The sequence below is a fragment of the Bombus pyrosoma genome, linkage group LG2, assembly GCF_014825855.1.
Source record: "Bombus pyrosoma isolate SC7728 linkage group LG2, ASM1482585v1, whole genome shotgun sequence".
NCBI classification, from domain to species: domain Eukaryota; kingdom Metazoa; phylum Arthropoda; class Insecta; order Hymenoptera; family Apidae; genus Bombus; species Bombus pyrosoma.
In genome coordinates this window covers 10569966-10584507 of record NC_057771.1, presented here as the reverse complement: position 1 = coordinate 10584507, position 14542 = coordinate 10569966, and the positions used below count along the sequence as shown (strand labels likewise).

General features: G+C 38.7%; 1 protein-coding gene across 31 annotated transcripts in view; it reads right to left on the bottom strand.

Annotated features, from left to right (window-relative positions):
* The window catches only part of LOC122574303 (MAP7 domain-containing protein 1-like), a 202394-nt gene that overhangs the window by 19930 nt on the left and 167922 nt on the right, over positions 1–14542 (bottom strand). For all 31 annotated transcript variants that reach the window (XM_043741877.1, XM_043741906.1, XM_043741948.1 and 28 more), the window contains one exon: positions 4685–4753. In XM_043741877.1, the coding sequence (XP_043597812.1) occupies positions 4685–4753 (69 nt within the window). The remainder of the gene's footprint in view (positions 1–4684; positions 4754–14542) is intronic.

Genomic DNA, 14542 nt, shown 5'->3' with positions numbered 1-14542 from the left:
GAAGGAAAGATGAAGAGGAAAAAAGAAGGGAAAAAAGTTGCGAGGGAAAAAACTTTCGACGATGATTTTAAATTACAGCGGTCTCGAGTCACAATGGGTTCCGCTTTCCGCGAAAACGGTCGAAAAACGTCGAGAGGCCCTCGGCGGTGGATATACACACGTCGGCTCTGTTAATCTTCCGTCGCCTGGAAGTGAGTCGGAAAACAATGGAAATCCAGCCTTTTCATCGGGTTCCGTAGGCCGCGTTGGAATTGAAATTTCGCTCTGAAGAAACCCAATTGTGGACCGAAAGCTCTGGAATCCGCGATAGTTCCCAGCCATTTCTGAAAGCATTTCCCTTATCTCTACGGGAACGTTTCACTGCAGATTTAGAGCTTCACCGGAAGCTATCAATCTTTCAATGGATACTAGCCCGCAATCTATGATTGCAAACTTATTACTCGATCGAGAACCGATTTTGTCTTCGTCCAGCTGACCGTTTCGTTACTATATCAACGATTTTAAGTTCGTTGAAAGTTCGATAAGACGCCAAACTTCTCCGATATTCTCTCAATTCTATGCTCGTCTCGATGAAAAATTAAAACCCCTAATCGTTTGCTAACAATTAAAAGGATGAATCTTTACAAAGTACGAGCTTATGCGAAAATACGGTCGACAAATAACCCTGGCTATGATCGATGCAGTAAAAGGTAAATGCAGTCCCCTTAAATAAACTATATAAGTTGCGACTATTTAGTTTCTTTTCTGTGTGTTTTTCTTTTTTTTTTTTTTTTTTTTTTACTACCTTCGCGAAGAAGCAATTTCAGAGAGTGCAAATAAAAAGGTACGCGTGTTCTTTAACCGAGCGACAGAAAGACACGCTATTTTCTTCCGTGGAAAAAGAAATGACAAAGAACGCATTGCCAATTGAACACCCGTATACACTAGTCTATTGTTGTTGTCAATAGGAATGCGCTTCGCTGAATCGCTACGTTACAATGCAACGTAACGCTGCATGAAACAACGTAGCGGGTGTTATCTTGGATCTTCAGAAGGTGGAAAATGCATACGTGCACACAAAAGCCTTTTCCCAATCCCCCTCTTTCTCTCTGTTTAGACGCCTCTCTTTGGGTAATATTCCGGAATACTTTCACGCAAATTATTTCCAGTTACAATGGATTCGAAGTTTTGATTCAAAGAGGAAACCAATTTGAGGCAAATAGATATCATATCAAAATGATATCGAACAAATGTATGCATCGAAATTCCTAGTCGCGTCCATTCCGAAATTCGGAATTGCTTCATAAATCCATCTTGACAAATAAAAATGTTCCATCGAAGATGTTGAAAACGATAATTCGGTCATATCTGACTATAACTCGTTGAAATGCGGTTCTTTAGGTCAATATGTTCCTATTTCCGCACTGGCAAGGTCGCAAAAGTATCTCGCAGGCTGTACGTTGAAAAATCTGTCAGTAGATACAGGCAAGGGACTCTGTTAATCTTCCAACGTTAGGAAGTGGGTCGGAAAACAATAGGAATCTGTTCTACCCATCTACCTTGGCGCATCGTTCTTACTATTTTTCCGTGCTCGTGGCACTTCTCGAGTCGACTGCCTCTCCACTTCAACCACCTTTTCTTCCATCCTTGCTCCTTCAGCTATTCCTCTCTTCTGTCGCATCGGTATAATGCTCAAGCTACTTCTCGAGTAATATATACACAATACCAAGAAGTATCCGCTTCTTTTCACGAATACAAGCCAATGATCGGTGATTTATCACGTGTATAAAATAATTTCGCCCTCTTTTAAATAAAATTGAAATTTTATTCGTAGTCTACGTGTATATGTGTAAGCTAATTATATAATATAATTACGGATCATGTGTATAAAGTAATTATACGTCACAAATAAATTACGTGTAAGTAATAATAAATTATTACAATACAGTATCAGTACAGTACTAGAAAGTAATTATTACAATTGGATAAATTTAAAGCGATAGAATTAATTTACATAGCCAATTATCATCGGTCGATCCGGCGCTCGAGATTCGTCATTTTCGTTTTTAATGTCATTGCGTTAAGAATCATCCTGCTGTTAATATCTCGTGCCACTTAACGCTGCTCGTCCGTTTATTATTTCAATCGAATTCAACGATATCTCATCGACTAGTAGCAATTGCAAATTTCAAACATTTAATTTTCCTTCTTGACAATGGGCAACGATTGGAAATTCAACGATTTTAAAAATGGAATGAATCGCACGAATGAGAAAACGCGAGAAACACACGCCTGCGGATGCGAACCCGGTAGAAACGGCCTTGAGCTATGTTAAAGTAGCTTCTATTCGCCGAGCACCCGTGAATTCGTTAAATTCAGTTTCACCCGGTCGGCACACATGTGCGCACGTTTAAATGCAATGCGCCGAGTGGCTCGTATTCCATTTTAATGGAGGCTCGCCGGGAGTCTGCCGGTGACGATCGAAATTGTCCTGCTTTCTCATCCTAGCGCCACCAGAGTGTTCTACTAATATTTAACGAGCGAACGAGCCTCGCGTGTGCAACGATTCCGTGCGACTTTGTTTCTGTTTCTGACCTCAAGCACTGATAATTGTCCTCGCGTTTAACACCTGGCTGAATATTCCGCGAGCACACCTCTAATAACGTTATCGGCAAAACAAAATCCTTTAATTTACCCCGTTCCCTCATCTACCACCCCTTTATCGCATCTCTGTGGAAATATCGCGGGTATACAATGTACGAACAGCCAGAGGGTAAAATTTATATTATGTATGATAAAACACATACAGGTTGGCTCCACGGCGGAACCGACAAACTTTGGCAGCATGTCCAGAATATTATTTCAAGTAAAAGATGTTACATAACCATTGTTCTATTTATTCAGGTCTGTACTTAAGCTTCGTTTAATTATTTATTTGCAATTCTACGAAATTGCATTTAATTCTATTGCGAGCAACCGAGTACTCACGGGTATCCATTTCTATATTGCTTTTAAGAATTTGTTACGTTCCAGTGAAAATATTGCGAAATCGCTCCGGATTCTTGTTCTTAGATATTATTAAATAGAAATTTATATGCAAGTTGGAAATTTGGATATTGTATATTAAAGTTTAAATTTATTTATGTACTCGTTGGATAACAATAGCATCTTGGTTGCCTGTATAAGGATTAATCTTTTTCTACCAGGTGTATCGAATCAAGCGTGCATGAAATGAAAAACATGATACAGATCAGCAGTTGAATAATTAGCCGTGTCGATATTCAATGGATGCTGTGGATGGAAACAGGACTACTTAACAATACATGTAAATTATGGCTGATTATTACGGCTTATATATTAATACATCTTCCATATCTCAAGAAAGAGGTTGAATCAGCCAATGATGCATGTAACATTTCTTTACTTGGAATAACATTCTAACGAAACACGCTAACGAAATTTATTATTCGCCAGGAAACACACAGTATACGTATAACGATCAATTACCTGAGTTTGCTGCCATGGATCGTTAATCTCTTTGCAGTATTTAACACGCAAAGGGTGGCTCTATTTACATGTGTGTTTACACTTTGCGGACGTTTTTGATTAGAAACGCTTTTGTCGCGAGCTGTAGTCGAATCGAAAGTTCGTGCGAATAAACATTTGGAACAAATCTCTCAAGGCTCGCCGGTGGAACGAATTTTTCAGGCCTGTGTACGGTCACTGATATTTCGGTATTCTTCCGAACAAATGCACACGTTATTATCAATTTCATGGACGCTTCTGTCACAGTTGATTAAACTTTTGGCTTTCCGAGCACAAGCTGAGATTTGCGGCGAAGATCAGTCGATAGGATTAAAACGTTATTAAATCCATTTGCCGTTTCACAGTGTGTGCAGATATTGCGTTTGTTATCTGGCGTTGACCAGAAGCACAGGGATCCACGATGTGGATTCCACATCCATAGATCGATACGCGCGACGATTTTTTATTCGACTCCACGAGTGCGTCTCGTCGTATGCCGCTTTTCATTTTCCACAATGGAAAACGACATCGTTTTTTCTATTTATTTCCGTCGAACTTTCTATGTATTTTTCTTTCAGTCGTATTTGAATCGCATATTCACCAGATACGTTTCGATTCGAAGATGATGAAAACTGAGAATCATCTTGAAAGACGAGCTGATTTCTTAGCTGGATAATTCAGGAGGAAATTATTATATTTCATAACGATCATTCAACCGAATACCTCGTCAAAGCTTTGCTTTACTGTCGGTTTTTAATAGAAAATAACAACGACGAGCTTCGTACCAGTTTATTTGGAACGAACGGCTCCTATTCACGAATTTACAGCCACTGATCAACGAAAAAGGCCATCCGTGGCTGTTGTACGATAGCAGCGTTGCAACAGGAATATTTGCCAGAAGCTTCCGCGATAAAAGGGAAACGAAATGATACTTCTCCGGCGACATGCGATACGAAATCCTAAATGGCCTTTCCTAACTAACACGTATACGTACATATAAGTATGAACGATCATGCATGGAGTGTATAAAATCCTCGTAATATTCGTGGAAACGTGTGCAAACGAGATAACAAGAAAAAGAAGAGAAGCGATATAGCATCGCAACGATGTTGATCGATTGGATACAGTCGTGCCATGATTCTAATATATCGCGGCGATTCGTCAATTTTTGATTGCTTACCCTTCGTGAGAGAGTGGCGATTGTGTGCAGAACTGGACCTTTGGTTAGTTTCCTCAGAAGCGGCTCCAGCTGTAACAAAATTATTCGTTTTAGTTGACCGACTATTATTACATCGTTCGATATGACGATTCGAGTTTCAGCGCAATTAAAGTGCGATAGGCGGTTTGTATCGATTAAAGTACATGCAAGCCTGATTTTTTTATTAATAAGTGCATTAACGTAAATTAACAATTGCAACGACTGTAATATATATAAAGGCTCTGATGTGATCCATCTTTTGAATATTAAAAAAATATTAATAAAGTTAACGTAGCAATGAAGCTACTATTATTCGTTTTTTACAAAATCTTGTCGTTTTGTCACCTATTTTCAAAAGACTATCTTCTATCTATCTTCGAATCTATCAGGTTGTTCATCTTTCAACTATTCCATAATAGAATTCTTTTTTTTTTCATCGTCAGAACTTATATTTTTCCCATCAGGTGTTCAATTGTTGCTTTTTAAGATGAAGAAACAAACTGTCCAATTTATAATTTTTCAGACGAAAATTCCACCAGAAACTAGCTTACAGAGGAAAGTTTATTACAAATTTTCCGCTGATATTCGGTTTCCTTTTCACCCTGTTAGGTCGCATGTCTCTAAATGTCGTCAAGTGCTGTGCTTGCGTCGACCACTCGTGGCTAACTATTCATCAAACTTACTCGTGTGAGGGAGAGAGAGAGAGAGAGAGAGAGAGAGAGAGAGAGAGAGAGAGAGAGAGAGAGAGAGAGAGAGACAACGTAGAGAATAGCTGCCTTTATGCCGGAGCATCCATTGACTCTGCATATAAGGCTAACTATCACGATGCCTGCGTCTTTCGCCCACGTTGCTAACAAGCTTATTAACTGTGTCTTCATTAATCCCCTCTCTCTCTCCAAGCTGCTAATAAACACTTTCAACGGAGAAATTCAGCTTTCCGGCAGACAGACTGCGAGCCACGTTCCAATTATTTTTCCACCATGTGAAATTAGCCATGTAAATATCGTCGGGAACGTTTTTACGCAACCTGCGCGCTAGTTTCGTTTTTATATATTGTACGTACGTATATTGTAAGCTGATGAAACGGTTACCCAACGACGTAACAGTTTTCACTCGTCACTTTCTCCGCTGCGTTCTTCCATTGTGAACGCCGTTGCTCTCGATCGGTAATTGTTGCAAATCATTTCCAAGTACTCTGCCAATTTCTATTTGCTAAACATTTTGCTCTTGTTATAGAAGGCACATTCTTTTTAAATCGCCGGTGTTTATGCAAATTCATTGTTTTATACATTATATACTTGAAGAAGTGGAATTTGAATAGAGATTTCTCAGTCGTTAAATATCAGTAATTGTGCATCGCACAAGAGGAGGCACATTGAAAGAAATGCGCAGGTCTTATTGACTACATCCTAGTAAAACTTACTTTCTTCAACGTTATTTATAAAATAAAGCACGCGTTATTTTCCTTATTAATCAAGATAAGCAAACACATGCATAAATTTGTTATCTATATCTACATATACATACAACAAATTGCATAGAAGGGAAACATACAGACTATGTCTCTTGCTTTCATGCCTCGAGTGCATTTTCTTTGAGGGACGTACAATATTTTTAAAATATTATACATGGATAGTATGTTCTTGCACATTACATGCATTCTCTATGCCATATATCAAAATAAATACATAAAAATTCCAAATCTGGTTGTACCATTCAAAAGAATCCATACTATTCTCCTCACCATAAAGTTCTCTTTAAAAAGGATACTACAACCGTTATATTTTCTTAAAGCGTTAAATACAAGCCTCTGACTAGAAGATAGCTATCGAAGCCAGTGGTTTCAAGGTTTGTAGCGTATAATAACGTAATTTCGTTGAACAGGTTACACCTTCGCGGGTCATTTCTCTGGCAATCGATTCGGGGTTTCGTACTCGTTCACGCGTGTATATCGCTGGCGAAAACGATCCGCTGACGCGTTTAACATTTTGCACATCGTCCAAGGGTGTGTTGTACGTACAGCGAAATCAGAAAGCGGTCAATTGATCGGGCTACCATGGATACGAGTTGTTCGATTCAATCGATCTCGATCGTTTGTGAAACGAGCTTCTCCGCGTAGCGTAGCACACTGCATAAACTCCGTGTAATCGCCAAGGATTTTGTCGCTGAAAGTTAATTATGCGATTTTGTGCCACGCTCGCGCAAGTTAATAGTCCGTTAGGCGATTCAGCGAACATTAAACATTAATTAATTTCCGTTCCGGCCGTGGCTATGTCGATGTAGCCATCATGGTGAAACCACCCCCTTTTATAAAATTCCCATGAATCGGGAAAGCCTCGATCTTGTCCATTGAAATTTCGTTACCAAAGATACGACGTTCATCGATGAACGCCGACCATACAGAAATAGGTTTGTTTATCGAAAATGAAACACGTTAGTCGAACAACCCTTTCGTATACAAATGGAGAGCAGGTGGAAACGATATAATGTGGTTATAAATTAGAATTTTAAGAGACAACAAGAGACAACAAGAGAGTACATTTTGCGTAGAGGCAACATGAATTTTTGGACTGCAAAAACTATCTGCGAATTAATATTCTTATAATCTTTCGTTGAATCTATATGGAATTAAATAGTTTTCATTTCTTACTGAACAACAGTTGCCAATAATTGTATTAGCAAAAATTGAAGGGCTCATAATAGAAACAACCTTGGACCTTGTCCATGCTTGTACTTTTCCAAGAAAATAATAGAAGATTTTAGTATCTTTAAGTTCCGTTGTTTAATAGATGTCAATCCTTCTTAATAAGATATTGACTGTACCATACAATTGCTATAAGTGTATTTGTACTTATATCGTAGAAGAATTGCATTTTATTAAATCATGAAGTTATGGGTCTCGTGACATAGGTTGTTTTAGCAAAACCAGTTCAGTTTCCTTGGACAATAAGTCAAGATCAATCATATCGATTCTACCATGTTGTGAGTTTTGCTTTCGTCAGCTAGAACCTAAAATCAAAAACGTGGAGAAACTTGACGACGACACATTTTTTTACCAGGCTCTCAATTAAATTGTAGTTATCGAAGATTAGGATGCGTGGTTTTAAAAGAAACAGTAAAAAATAATTCTTGCAGAGATCCTTAAGCTCTCCAAAAATGTCTCCGACTAGTGTTTCAATATTCAAAAGTAACCCTTGATTTTATCACCGCGCTATATCGTTTCCACTTATAGGATATGCATGCAGGTGAGCTCTGCGGTCGAACGCGACGGCGAACTTCGACATTTCTATCCTTGGCCAGTTCTTCTTCGCCATTATCCGGGGAAGTTCGCCAAGTCAGTGGTGCGGAAGTCGCCTGCGTCGTGAACGACGAAGAAGATTGATCATTTCGTCGAGGGATAAATCGATTCGCCGGAAATTGACGGAGAGTTTAACGAAATATTATCCTGAGTGATAGTCCATAAATAAATTTGTACTTGGAAAGGACCAACTAATAATTAATTTCCCAGGACAGATTAATAATACAATTCGTCCTGATTATAATTTCCCACGTATCACATATCTGGATAGAGTTCAGGGTGGATATATGAAAACATTCGTGTATAATCAGGGCATTCGTCTATTTGCTATGAATCCCTTTGATGACGCCAATTTTGCTTCTCGACAATTCCCTCGCTAATGATCGTGCCAATTGCTCGTGTTATTATGTTAATTCGTCGAATAAACTGCTAGAATGTTCATCAACACTAGGGTAACAGCTAAGTGACCATTTAACCTAAATATGCGTGTTATTCTTGCAGAAGTACGATGGAGGATAATTTTTGTATCTATTCTAAGAATTTTAAAAGTATTATTATTATCTCCCTCGAGATTGGAGTATTAAATTAATAAAAAACAATAATACAACAATTTAATCGATACATCCAATTTTAAGTCTTTCCATTGAAATATTAAATTAACGATAGACTAAACTTTGGTCAATATACGTTTGATTTAAATTCCAAACAGAAGAGAAATGCTGTTTCCTCTAAAAACAGCGTAAACAAGAAACTCAGGATATCTGAGTAAGAGTCATAAGTTAAGCGTTCTAAGTGCTGCTGCAATAGCACGGAGAACTTTGTTATCCTGGCGCTTAATACACCGTCGAAACGAACGTACAGATAGCAGCCAAGTTTCTGGAACTTGAATGCACTCGTTCAACTGTGCAACCATGGATTTCCTACTGGGAGCTATCAAAAATATTTGCTGGCACGTCTGCGGGGGAATTAACGCGTTGCAGCTATTACACGAGGGCGTAAATGATGCCGGCGTAAATTGGAACTGGGCTAGGCTACGATAATGACTCGAGTCTCGACGCGTTAAATATTACCAACACGATACTACAAGGAACTTTACAGCAGCCGATGAAGTTTAAAAATTTATATACTTCTCCCAGACGAGTTTCTTGATTTACGGACCGCGACGCAGTAGACATTTCGGCTTTAACCGATTGCGACCTTGGTTTGGATTAGGGTTGACCAGGAATATCATTGACGCATAAATGCAGTTTTTCTAGTTCATATACACACACATACACATATATATATATATAACGCATACCTTTTACCTACCGATCATCGTTATCAAACTTGGAAACTTAAAGGAAATGTTAACTTAGAATTCTATTCCTTCAGAAAACTTTTCAATGAAATACGTATTGAAGTAAAGAAAATTAACATTGGTATTTCAGAGCGCTAATTTCGAAATTAATAAGAGCAGCAGGAGATTTATTATGGGTAGAAAACTTTTGATCAGTACCAACACACCAATACATACATATAAAACAATGAACGTACATGTGTCAATTTTTTTCATTAACCGGTAAATGATAACAGATATATATCGTCGCTGCAACTAGACAGAGGTGCTCGGTTCCATACAAGTCGGATAAGCGAGACTCCACTGAATCCCTAGACAAATGGAAGTCGACGTCGAATGAAGTAGGGAGGCTTTAAAGAAAAAATCGTTTTATCGAACTCGGCTCTTTAGCTGAGTTTCTCGTCTAAGCGCTTGTCGCCCCTTTCTTCGTCTCCGTATCCTTTGAGAAATCGTTCTTCGGTCGATCTCCCGTCCACCGTACGGAGATCCAAGCTATTAAAACGTCACTATCGTGGATCGCCGTGGCACGATAATGAAAACTGAGAGCTCGTAATTCCGACGAAGGCTCGGCAGTAATTTCAATGGATGGATGAAGGAGATTATTACTCGTGCGAGCGAACAAGCCGCCATTACTCGTCGGCGTGGCTCAAGTCGCGCGAGTGGTCGTCTCTAAAGAGAGTATCCTCCTCGTCAGAAGGATAACCGGGTGGCACAGTACCGCGTGGCATGCAGTGGACAAAAATCGAAATAATCCACTGTTCGATTTTGATCTTATTATTCGGTGATATTATCAGTTTGTAAGTAAATAATATAAAAGATGTAAAAAGTAATTCCACAAAAAGTCGACACAGTACTAGTAAACATCGTTTGCACATGAAAATCTAATCACTTGAAAATTGCTTGTTTGTTAACTCTTCTTAATTAGTGTTTGTTACACTTTAAATATGGAAAATTATAGTAAAGATACGTATAACTTTAATTGGCAATTTAAAAATTTCTGTCCCTCTTTAAAGTGCGATTTAAAAAGAATGGTTCAAACCATCCTGCAATTTTAATTGTTCTGTGTCGGAAAGATATTGTATTACATTGCTACATAATCCTTTCCCGCTACGAACTGGCACACTGCGCGCTCTTTATTTCTTTCAGTGAAATCCACTCGTAATCTCGACTTGCATCAAGAGTGAATTTCTGATCACATTTGTTCCGAGAAAGGTTTAAAAGTTACACAAAAACTCTGTTCTTTACTAAATGTCAGCACAATATCTGACGGAACAGAATGGAAGTATAAATTATTTCCGCATAACACTTATGCAAAAATGGAGAGATTTATTCAAACGACATCGTGTGTAGTTAGACAAAGAAACAAATATTCAAGCTGTTTCAACTGAGCCAGAAAATAGGAAAAATACTAACAAAGATTTGATAAACAGATTTCTACTCATCTCGGATCCTTTGATTATTAAGTTTCAGGAAAATGTACACATTCAGATTATATGTATTTCTTTTTTATCTTTGTCCCAAATCCTCATTCAAATGCTACACTGTAGAACGTGAGAACGTGGGCTGCGAACGAGGCGAACGTGGGCTGCGAACGTGCGAACGTTGCCTGCAAACGTGCGAACATGGTCCGTGAATGGTGATTTTTGCTCAAAATCCTCATTCAAATGCCGCACTGTGGGTGGGTGAAACTTTTCTCGAGGGTGGCATCACGTTTTGTCAACCGTTCATTACGTCTATGTTCACGATGAAAAGGGTTAAAACATCCTTTTGTCTGGATGCGTTCTCGAAGAATATAAATTAATGTCGGCGCCTAGTATAGGTAGATTCATTTACTGCGATGAATAATACGGCAGCAGCAGGATACACGAATCAGCTTTTTGAAAGGGTCGTTCATGTGCAATTTGTGTTTATTCAATTTGGATATTCATTATCGGTCGAAACCGACTGATTGTTTCAGTAAGAATATAACGAATAACGAGACGATATTGGACAAATAATGTCGATCGAAATGGTTTCGGCAATAAAGCGTTTTCGACGAGAATAACGCGATAGGAATGAAACTGGTCCTTGAAAAAAGAAAACAGTTTTATAGCTGTTAAACGGCCCGATGGTGATAAAAGCGTTGGGTTTGTAGTCGAGGATGCATCGTGTCACTTTAAAAAGAGATGTATCGATTGGTATGAACACGTCAAAAATCGAATCGAATCCACTGAGGAAATTGATATCACTTTTACGTGTGAATGCATAAAAGAAACAACGAGTAGAGTGGCATGGATCGGCGCAAAATACGGTAGAAAGATCACAGAGTAGTATAAGAGAACACTCAGAGGAATAAACACGATACACGAAGCCACTCGTATAACGAGCACGTTCGTTTCAACTTCCGGTCTCCGCATGAACACCCCTGCGAAGCATTTTGGCGGTGCTAAATAATCTTCTGATTTACTGCCTCGTGCCGCGAATAGCAAATAATAGTCACTTCGCGTTGCTCCAGTTCGCTTTTGCGCGAAGCACACGAACGGCGCTTCAGACGTTCTACCTTCCGGAATTAATATCCCGCTACGAGGATGTTTAACGACACTGAAATAATTTGGTGAAATTAAAACTTTCCTTTGCCTCTTGTTCGTTTTCGCTTCCGTGCGCGAATTGAACTACGCGTATCTGCTGCCAAGAGCTTCAAGTCAACATTTAGGTATTTGACTCTTTTCTTTTTTTCTTTTTTGTTTCTGGCGCAATCAACGTCTCTCGAATTTTTGCGAATTAGAAAATGCAAAAGATTCCAATTCTCTTACAGTGACTGGAAATCGTGAAATTATATTAGACTGTTAAAAATGTTCGTAGCGTGTTTGACAGTTGATATACAGTAGCGCACAAAGTTTAACTATAAGCGGTTGGATGTCATAATTTTATAAAATGCAATTGTATTCGATGAAAGCAATAAATATAACATATCTTGTAGAGCAGACGACTGCCAGAAACGTGACGAAGTATATCTAATACACAAGCTACTACACACAACTATACACACAAATAAATTACTTAGCAACTTTGAAATTACAATTTGTCTACTACTTTATTTGATGGATTTCGAGAAATACCAAGTTTTATCTCTTTACTTACAAAGTTTTCAGTCTTTAACAAGTTAACGCTGAGTTTCGTATATCGAGGAAGATTAGGAAAAAACATGAATCTTACCAGCAATATATGATTTCGTACATTGTACGTAACATAGTCACACTGTCTTTTATTCTAGCGCTTACTTAAACGAAGCAAAATCTATTTGAAGAACTTCATGGTTGAACAGAATTTATCGATAAATAGTTGTTTGAGAGAGAACTCGTGAATACCGGAGAAAGAAATATTTGAACAGTAGAAATAAACGTGCGAATGAACAAAGAAGAAATACGGTAATAAATAAATACAGTATATAAAACACCTAATATTAGCCTAACTTTAAGGAGCGATCACCAAAAACCTATAACTTTCACGTAGACAAGTTGATACACTTTTTACAATATAGTCTCAATAACTGCTTTATAATAAATGAACTATCCCTTTGTGAATCACTTCCACTGTGTCCGTGGTTAAGAAACGTCCTCGATTATAGCAATTTTCACTGTATGTCTACGTGTTCCAACACTAATAGCACGGAAATACTTTCAATTTCAAATTGAAGGAATCTAGAAAAGAATTAAAAAGAAAATTGTTTTAATATAATGATCCAGAGAAAAGGCAACGAAGTGTTTCACGAAGCCCATAAATGTCAGTTAAAGCCGATCCTTGGTGATCCTGGTCGAGCAGCAAGCTCGTAATTCTCGTGGCACGACAACGGCTCGCGCTCCATAAATTCCTGTCGTAGACAAAAGGATCTCTTACGGTGTAGCCGAGGTGATCTTGCCTCGTCGAATCTGCATTCGCGCGGTTCGAATTTACAAAGCCACGGCCACGGCGAACTATCGAATGTCGCAATGTGTTCCGCAGCGGTGGCCCGTTAATGCAAGTGTCGCATGCACGCTATCGCGCGCCGCGAGAAAATTTATTGGGGCCAACGAATGCAATCGTCGCGTTCTCTTCGTCGTGTCTCTCTCTGTCTCTCCCCGTGAACATCGAACCTAGCGTGCCTTCCAATTAGTTGCGATTATTTGTCCAAGAAGACGCATGGACGGAATGTGAGAAAAACTGTTGCAGATGTAGTACAAGTCGATGCCTAGTTCAGATTTTAATGTCAGAATGGTAAAAATTAAGGTCGCAATTAGCGGGAGTGCCTTAAAGAATCGCTTTCGTTAGAATGAGTTAAACGTGGCCAAAACTTTGATGATGCTTGTGAGTATCTTGCATGAAATTCTATGCATTCTTTTACGTTGTAATCTTGAATTATTTTGCATAAGAATAATGGTAAAAATGTAAGAATGAAATGATTCGATAAATCTTACGCGCATGAGTATTCTGAGTGTTTATAAGACAAATACAGTTTTAATAAATTTCAGAAAATATGAAAATATGTTTCTCAAAATTGTCCCTTTGGAAAATTCCAGTTTGGAGAAACATCAAAATTCCCACTTCCGCGAAACATACTATAGGTATAGTTACTAATGCTCTTAAGATACTGTTAATTTCAAACATTTCTGCTGGTCTGAAATCCGCAACAAAATTATCGATTCATTGATTGTAGGTCTATCGTGTACGTAGATCATCGTTCATAGTCAATATTCACAGATAACGTACAAGGGTTCAATATGAATCCAATAACACGAACAGTACCACGAATGTGAACACGTTGCAGCGACTAGTTAATTCTTCGTCGTTTCATTTCCGGATTGTAAAGGGTGGTGAAGGGGGGCGAGTCCATTTGCTCGTCGTTACGGAGTGTCGTGATTATTCCGACGTGACGTCTGCTTTGACCGCGCTCGTCCACGACCTACGCCTCGAATACGTTTCAGGGATGGCCAAGCAAATACCAACCAGTTAACTAGTTGGCAAACATAGGCTAATACGCTTACTAGGGTGTTAACTAAACTCGCAGCCCTCGTAAATGCTCCATTCTATCTAGCCAAGATACACACTTTTCCGATGTTTCGAAGTGACTCGTAGTACTCGTGATCGATGATTAATTCCTAACTAAATCCTTTCCATCGAACCTGGAGAACAGAATTTAGTTTGTATTTCAAACATCATCGACGAGGCATTCTTTACTTTATCTTTA